The 7886-nt window shown below is 46.1% G+C and overlaps 1 protein-coding gene across 1 annotated transcript in view; it reads left to right on the top strand.

Annotated features, from left to right (window-relative positions):
- ect2l (epithelial cell transforming 2 like) overlaps positions 1–7511 on the top strand; it is a gene marked incomplete at both ends in the record, with an annotated part of 28544 nt that extends 21033 nt beyond the window's left edge. The window contains 4 exons of the mRNA XM_033016508.1: positions 2357–2485; positions 2892–2984; positions 6217–6399; positions 7408–7511. Of these exons, the coding sequence (XP_032872399.1) occupies positions 2357–2485; positions 2892–2984; positions 6217–6399; positions 7408–7511 (509 nt within the window). The remainder of the gene's footprint in view (positions 1–2356; positions 2486–2891; positions 2985–6216; positions 6400–7407) is intronic.
- Between the last annotated feature and the right edge of the window lie 375 nt (positions 7512–7886).

Raw genomic sequence — 7886 nt, forward strand, 5'->3', positions numbered from 1 at the left:
GCTCTGGAAATTTAGATTGCATGGGATCCAAGGTGAGCTAGCTGACCGGATCAAAAATTGGCTTCATGGAAGGTAGCAGAGGGTGATGGTGGAAGATTGTTTTTCGGACTGGAGGCCTGTGACTAGTGCGCCTCAGGGTTCGGTGCTGGAACAATTGTTGTTTGTCATCTACATCAATGATTTGAATGAGAACATACATGGCATGATTAGCAACTTTGCAGATGACACTAAAGGAATTGTAGATAGCTGAGATGTTTGTTAAAACTTGAACAGTTAGGCAGGTGGGTTGAGGAATGGTTAATGGAGTTTAATGCAAAGAAATATGAGGTTGCATTTTGGGAAGTCAAACCAGGGCAGGACCTACACAGCGAATGGAAGGGCTCTGGGGAGTGTTGTAGAGCAGAGGAATCAAGGAGTGTCGGTACATAGTTCCTTGAAAGTGGCGTCACAAGTATACATGGTGGTCAAGAAGGCTTTCAGCATGTTAGTCTTCATCAGAGAAAGTATTGAGTTTAGAAGTTGGGAGGTCATGTTACAGTTGCACAAGACATTGACGAGGCCAATATTTAGAGTTTTGGTCACGCTGTTATAAGTAAGATGTTGTTAAGCTGGAAAGGGTGCAGAGAAGATTTACAAGGATGTTGCCAGGACTCGAGGGCCTGGGCTATACGAAGTGGTTGAACGGGCTTGGACTGTATTCCTTGGAGTGCAGGAGGATGAGGGGTGATCTTATGGAGGTGTACAAGATTAGAGGAATAGATAGGGTGAATGCATCGAGTATTTTACCTAGAATAGGGGAATTAAGAACCAGAGGACATAGGTTTAAAGTGAGGGGGGAAAGATTTAATAGGAACTAGAGGGGCAACTTTGTTTACACAATAGGTGGTAGGTATATGGAGCGAACTGCCGGAGGAGGCAGGTACTATCACAACGTTTAAGAAACATTTGGACAGGTACATGGATAGAATAGGTTTGAAGGGATATGGTCCAAACGCAGGCACGTTGTGGCTAGTGTAGATGGAGCATGTTGGTCAGCAAGGGCAAGATGGGCCGAAGGGCATGTTTCCACGCCATATAACTCTATGACAAAGATCGGTGACACATGCAGGTGAGATTAGTTTGGACGGTACATGTTGGTCTGAAGGGCTTGTTTCCATGCTGTATGACTGACTCTATGACTCCAGTTGCAAACAATACCCCAAATGTGGCCTAAACAAAGGTTTATGAAGCTGCAACATGTCTAGCTCAGGGATCATTGCCAACCAGACACTGAAGATCCCTACACCTGTCTGGTTGCTGGTAACCTGTGAGCTGCAGAAACTCGATAGCTGAGATGGGACACCTTGGTCGGCATGGACAAGTTGGCCCAAAGATTCTGTATCTTTCCTGTGTGACTCTATGGTAGAGCACTTTTAAAATGCATACTAAAAGGAAGCAGGAATAGACAATTTGGCCCGTCAAACCCATGCTGTCATTCAACATGATCACTGCTGATCTTCATTCCACTTCCCTCTCCCATCCTTGTTCCTTTGGGGTTTTCTTCATGTCCAAGCACACAGTAAGACAGAGCAAAACAATCGAAGATGTTACTCAGGAGCATTATCAGAGCAGATATGACTCCAGGCCAGGGTGGGGGTAGAGAATGTGGCAAGTCTTAAGATCTTCAGGCTGAAGACACGGTGGTGATGGTGGATTAAATCCTGAGCCGCTAAGAGGCCAGAACCAGCAGAGCAGAGAGAGGTTCATGTTCGTAACTGATTGGAGCAGAATTAGGCCATGTGGCCCATCAAGTCTACTCTGTCACTCAATCATGGCTGAACTATCATTTCCTCTTAACCCCATTCTCCTGCCTTCTCTAGTCCGTTGACCAATGTAAATCTGTTCCGCTTTGATATCAGGAGCGGCAAGAGGGCACTCAGCCTTTCCAGCCCGTGCCCACCTCATGGTTGACCTGCATCCCCCTCCCTTTTCACGTATATTCCCCTATCATGTATCAGTACACTGCGAATGGCTCGATTGTAATCATTGTATTGTCTTTCCGTTGACTGGTAAGCATGCAACAAAAGCCTTACACTGTATCTCGGTACACGAGACATTAAACCGTGAGAGCATGTCAACTTTGCCAGACTTTCCTCCAACTCCCATAATAATAACCATAACCCAACAAAATCCCATTGGTCCTAACATTTTCCACTGTCCCATGACGTGGTGCATGGAAGAAGTCCCAGATCTCCATCCCAGTGTCTGGGGAACGTCAGCTTGGTTACCAGAAGCAAGGCTAAACTCAAAACAATCAGCAAAGCAGGGTGCTTGGTTATTCTTCTTTAATCTATTTACTATTTTATCCACTTTTCAGGCTACAAAATCAGCTCAAAGACTCTGCCAGATGCTAAGATACACGACTTCTGGGAGAACCTCGCTGGCTGTGTCTTATCACAAGAAGACGGGGGCCACATTCACATCTTTGCACCTTTGGCTACATCAGGTTAGTTTTCTGCACTTGAGTGTGGGCGGCAGGGTGGTGAGGCCGATAGACCCAATGCCTCCCAGTGCCGGAGACCCAGGGTTCAATCTTGACCATCGGTGCTGTATGTGTGGTGTTTGCCCGTTCTCCCTGTGCCCACATGGGTTTCCTCTGTCTTCCACAAACCAAAGACATGTGGGTTGGCTGGTTAGATGGCTGCTGTAAATCGTCCTAGTGTGTAGGTCAGTGGTAGAATCTGGAGGGAGGTGGGAGGTGGGGGGAAGTTGATGGAGTGTGGAGAGAACAGAGTGAGATTGGCTTATTGGTAGTGGGAACTGTCACAGATCCATCTGTCCACCACCGATTTTCTGGCACAATCCTTGTTTCATGTTGATTTTATTTTAACCTGTTCTTTCTCTGTTGCCAGAGATAGGAATGGAACTCCTGTCCCAGCTCTCCTCACTGACTGGTGTACGTTATAATTCGCCTACAGGGATGGTGACTGGATCCTACCAACACGGTAGGCGCACCACTTCTCCACTAGAGCTCTGTAAATAACATCATGCCTCACTGGATCCCCTATGTGTGGTGTGGAAATCTGCTGTTCCAATCTATGTTTAAACACACAAGTGGTATCATGCTTCATCCACAGAGTCCGCTCCTCAGTCAGATTAGCTTCTGAGGTACGTTGCACAATACTTTGCCTTTCCCAGACTTAATGAGACATTAACCCAGTGCTTCACACTTGATGGATTCTGGGAGGAACTAGCTACGCCAGCTAGTTGTTAACTCAGCCAGCTGAATCTCATCACTGCTCGACTAGCCCGGGTTGGGGGCCTAGCTTGCAGACGGCAATGTGGATCCTACCTCCATTCACTGCGAATACGTAACTTCTGGGCCACCCGTTGGAAATTCCTCCAAATTAGCTTCCAAGGGATGGAGAATCGGAATTCGCAGAGCCTTGTGGGTTTCACATTCACAAGCACAGAAGTGCACCATCCTCACAGAGGTAAAAGATTGAAAATTCACAACAGAGGGCATTCAGCCCATCATATCTGTGTATCTGTGCTAGTTATCGAGGAGCATGCCATCCTAATCCCATTTAGGATTCAGTCCATAGCCCTGCAAATCACATTTCTTTAAATGCATATCCAAGTACTGTTTAAATGCCATGAGGGGTCCTCCACTACGCTTTCCGGCAGTGAATTGAGTTTAGAGATACAGCGCGGAAACAGGCCATTCGACCCACCGAGCCCGTGTCGGTGATCAGCGATCCCCGCACACCAATACTATCCTACACACACTGGTGACAATTTACAATTTTTACCAAGCCAATTGGCCTATAAACCTGTATGTCTTTGGAGTGTAGGAGGAAACCAGAGCACCCGGCGAAAACCCACGCAGGTCACGGGGAGAACTGCGTACAAACTACATACAGACAGCACCCGCAGTCAGGATCGAACCCGGGCCTCTGGCGCTGTAAACTATAGCTCTACTGCCACGCTACCATGCGCTTTAAAGCTTCCAAACCTCCACCATCCTCTGATATTGTTTTTCCTTCTTTCCTCCCTAATACATCTACCAATTACTTCAAACCACCGCCCTCTGGTTTTTGACTACTCAGCTAAGAGAAATAGGTCCTTCCTGTGTTTCTTGTTCCCTCACAATTTTATGCACCTTAGTTAAATATTCACGTAATCATTGAGTATGGAAACAGGTCATTCGGCCCACCACAGCCATGCTAACCACTGGTCACACATTCGTATTAATCCCATGTTCCAGTTCTGGATTAAACTTCATTTGCCTGCTTTACCGACCAATCTATCAGCCACTTGTATTATCTATTTTGCTTGTCAATGTTTTTTTTAATCTCACTGTAACGTTCGTATATATTCAGAGTTGATTGGATAGTCAGGGAAATGTATCACAGAGTCATAAACTCGTACAGTTTGGAAACAGTGGCCACAACCTATGGAGCACCCGGAGGAAACGCACGTGGTCACAGGGAGAATATGCAAACTCAACACAGACAGCACCCGAGGTCAGGATTGAACTGGGTCTGTGGCGCTGTGAGGCAGCAGCACTATCAGCTGTACCACTATGTTACCCTTTATAATAACCAATAACCTTATCTGAAGATAGACACAAAATGCTGGAGTAACTCAGCCGGACAGGCAGCCTCTCTGGAGAGAAGGAATGGGTGATGTTTCAGGTTGAGACCCTTCTCACCAATCTGAATCTGGAGTTTGGAACCCCAAAGGCAGGAATAGAAAAGCAAAAAAACAACAAAAGCAGGAAATGCGAATGTATTGAGAGCATTTGGCATTGGACTGAGGGACAAGATTCTCTAGATCCAAATGAGGCAGAATGCTAACATTGAGGAGATGGACACAAAATGCTGGTGTAACTCAGCGGGACAGGCAACATCTCTGGAGAGAAGGAACGGGTGAAGTTTCGGGTCGAGATCCTTCTTCAGACTGAAGTCTGTAGAAGGGTCTCGACCCAAAACATCACCCATTCTCTCCAGAGTTGCTGCCTGTCCCGCTGAGTTACTCCAGCATTTTGTGTCTATCTTCGAATTTAAACCAGCATCTGCAGTTCTTTCCTACACATCATTGAGGAGATGATTGATCGGATGCCAGAGGGATCTCTCAGTCGCTCATGGCACTGAATGGAAGAGAGCCCGTCAGGGTGGTCAACAGATCCTTTCCAACCTTGACTGTATGTGACAGGAAACCGGGAACAAGCATGTTCTCCTGGGGCCAATCTGCTTGTAGACACATGCAGAGTTGGCCTGTCTGTAGTAGCAATAGCCGCCATGAATAGGCAGCTGAAATGATATCACAACACCACAGGATTTTCATAAATACCATTTACTTCTCACATGTCCTTCAGGGAAGGAAATCTGCCATCCTTATCAATTTGGCAGAAGGCCCCTTCACATCACTCTGTGGTTCTCTGAAATTACTAGCTCCATTTTAAGGTAATTATGGTTGGCAATGAATGCTCACATCTCTTTCATGAGTACATTTATACGAAAACAAAGGGAAGGAAGTGGAGGCCTATGGAAGGAATTCCAGAGCCTTGTGCCTCAGCAGCTGAAGCACTGGTGAATGAATGGGAAAATGAATAGAGATGCACAGGAGGAAGAGTTTGTGGGAATACAGGGACCCCGAGGGCAGTAAGGATAGGAGAGGATTACAGAGATGTAGAGGGACGATGCATTGCTAGGATTTGAAAACCAGCATGCAAATTCAACACAGAAGGTAGTTGAGGCCAGTTCATTGGCTACATTTAAGAGGGAGTTAGATGTGGCCCTTGTGGCTAAAGGTATCAGGGGGTATGGAGAGAAGGCAGGTACAGGATACTGAGTTGGATGATCAGCCATGATCAAATTGAATGGTGGTGCAGGCTCGAAGGGCCGAATGGCCTACTCTTGCACCTATTTTCTTTGTTTCTATGTTTCTATGTCTAACACCTTGCTGGCATTGTTTTTCAAAGGGCAGAGGTTGGCTGGTGGTGGCGATGGATCAGGTGGTGTGAGCTAGGACTCGGAACATTCACTATTACAATAATCAGGGAGTCATTGAGTTGTACAATGCAGTAACGGGCCCTTCGGCCCATGCCAACCGTTTTGACCATCAGTATTAATCTAATTTGCCTGCATTAGAACCATCTCCTTCTTTGGATGTGATAAATGTCAGTGTAGAGTGCTTCTCAAGCATAGTTTCTCCAGCTGTGTTGGATTTTAGTCCTCAGTGAGTGGCTGTGGGAAGCCGAGGACCCGTCTCCCCCGACCCGCTACTTCAATGAGAAGAAGCTGCAGGCGTGGACCAAGATGGCCGAAGCGAGGGAGGAGGTCCTGGGACACGTGCGTGGGCAGATGGAACCGCACCTCAGACAACTACAGCGGCACGTCTGTGGGAGGATGATCGGTACGACCCCAAGCATCATTAATACTTTGCCAATCAGATGTTTGAATGCCACAGGGGCAAGGGGCACTTAGCAAATCCTGACAAGCAGACTGTTCCATTGACCAAGTGAAAACCTCCCCAGGGCCCTTATATATGGGCGCTGGCTTCTGTTCCTCTCTCCATGTTACCAACCCTCCTTAAATCCTACAGAGCTTTTATATATCCTACAGAACACCTTAAATGCTACAGAGCTCCTGAAATTGTGAATACATATGGTCCATCCCGGGATATGAACGCCCGACTTACAGACACCCCTACATATGAACGAGCTCCCATAATAAATTACTAAATTAACAAGTCCAACATGCGTCATATGTTTGTTCCTGTGAACAGTAGAACTTGTTTCCTCTCTCCCTTCACTTTGAGTAATTATTTTCTTATCAGTCTGATGTGCTTTTGAAACCATCCATTACATTACCATGGAGGTAGGGTTACGGGATTTATTTTCCGGCACGGACAAAATCTACTAATGCCCCCCCCCACTCCTGTTCACTTGAGATTGTCCACTTTCTTCTCATTTCCCGGCAGCATCTTCCTATTCTTCAACTTTCACCCTCTCTCCTCCCGTTCCCTGTCCTGTTCTCTGGTGAACTACTCAACAGGTGCTCTTTCATCCATACATTTTGACCAACACTTTGGCAATCTGTTCTTGTCTTTGCATCTCCTAATGTGATTCATCTTGTAGTCTGGTAACGCTCCCTACAATGTGTAACCATGCGGAGATGCTGCTGCATATTTGCGAATGTAATTTCTCGCATTTACTTTGTAACAAGCCTATTTTATGTTGGGGATTTCTTTGCATTTAATCTGCTTCATTCTGTTATTTCACTCTCCTGGACCCCTTTCCTCCATTCTCACTGCTTCTATTTCTGCCTATGCTCAATTTCCTTTCCACCAGAAGTAACGTTGAGCTTCAGTGTCTTGCGCACCACCACAGGTGAGGTAATTTGTTCATTTACTGATCTGCAGGACAGCTAATGTTTGACTCAATGAGCGCGGCTGAGGTCCAGCAAAACCAAGATGTTGCACAAGTCTTAACTGATGGACTTACCTTAATGTCAAGGGAAAAACAGGTAATTCTAAGCCAAATAAACCCACTGATTTGCTTTAGGATAAATTAGAATCATAGAGCAATACAGCATGAGAATGGGTCCTTCGGCACATTTCATCCATGCCAACCAAGATGCCCCATTCACTTTAGTCCCATTTGCCCACAATTGGCCCATATTGCTCTGAAGTTCCTATCCATGTACCTGTCCAAGTGTCTTATGGATGTTGTTATTTTAACTGCTGCAACTACTTACTTTGGCTGATTGTTCCATACATGACCACACTCTCTGTGGAAAAAGTTGCCCCTCATTTCCTATTATTTCTTTTCCCTCCCACCTTTAATCCATGCAGTCTAATTCTCGATTCCCCTACCCTGGGGAAAAGCCAGTGTGTATTCA

The sequence above is a fragment of the Amblyraja radiata genome, unplaced genomic scaffold, assembly GCF_010909765.2.
Source record: "Amblyraja radiata isolate CabotCenter1 unplaced genomic scaffold, sAmbRad1.1.pri scaffold_1074_ctg1, whole genome shotgun sequence".
In the NCBI taxonomy this organism is placed as follows: Eukaryota; Metazoa; Chordata; class Chondrichthyes; order Rajiformes; family Rajidae; genus Amblyraja; species Amblyraja radiata.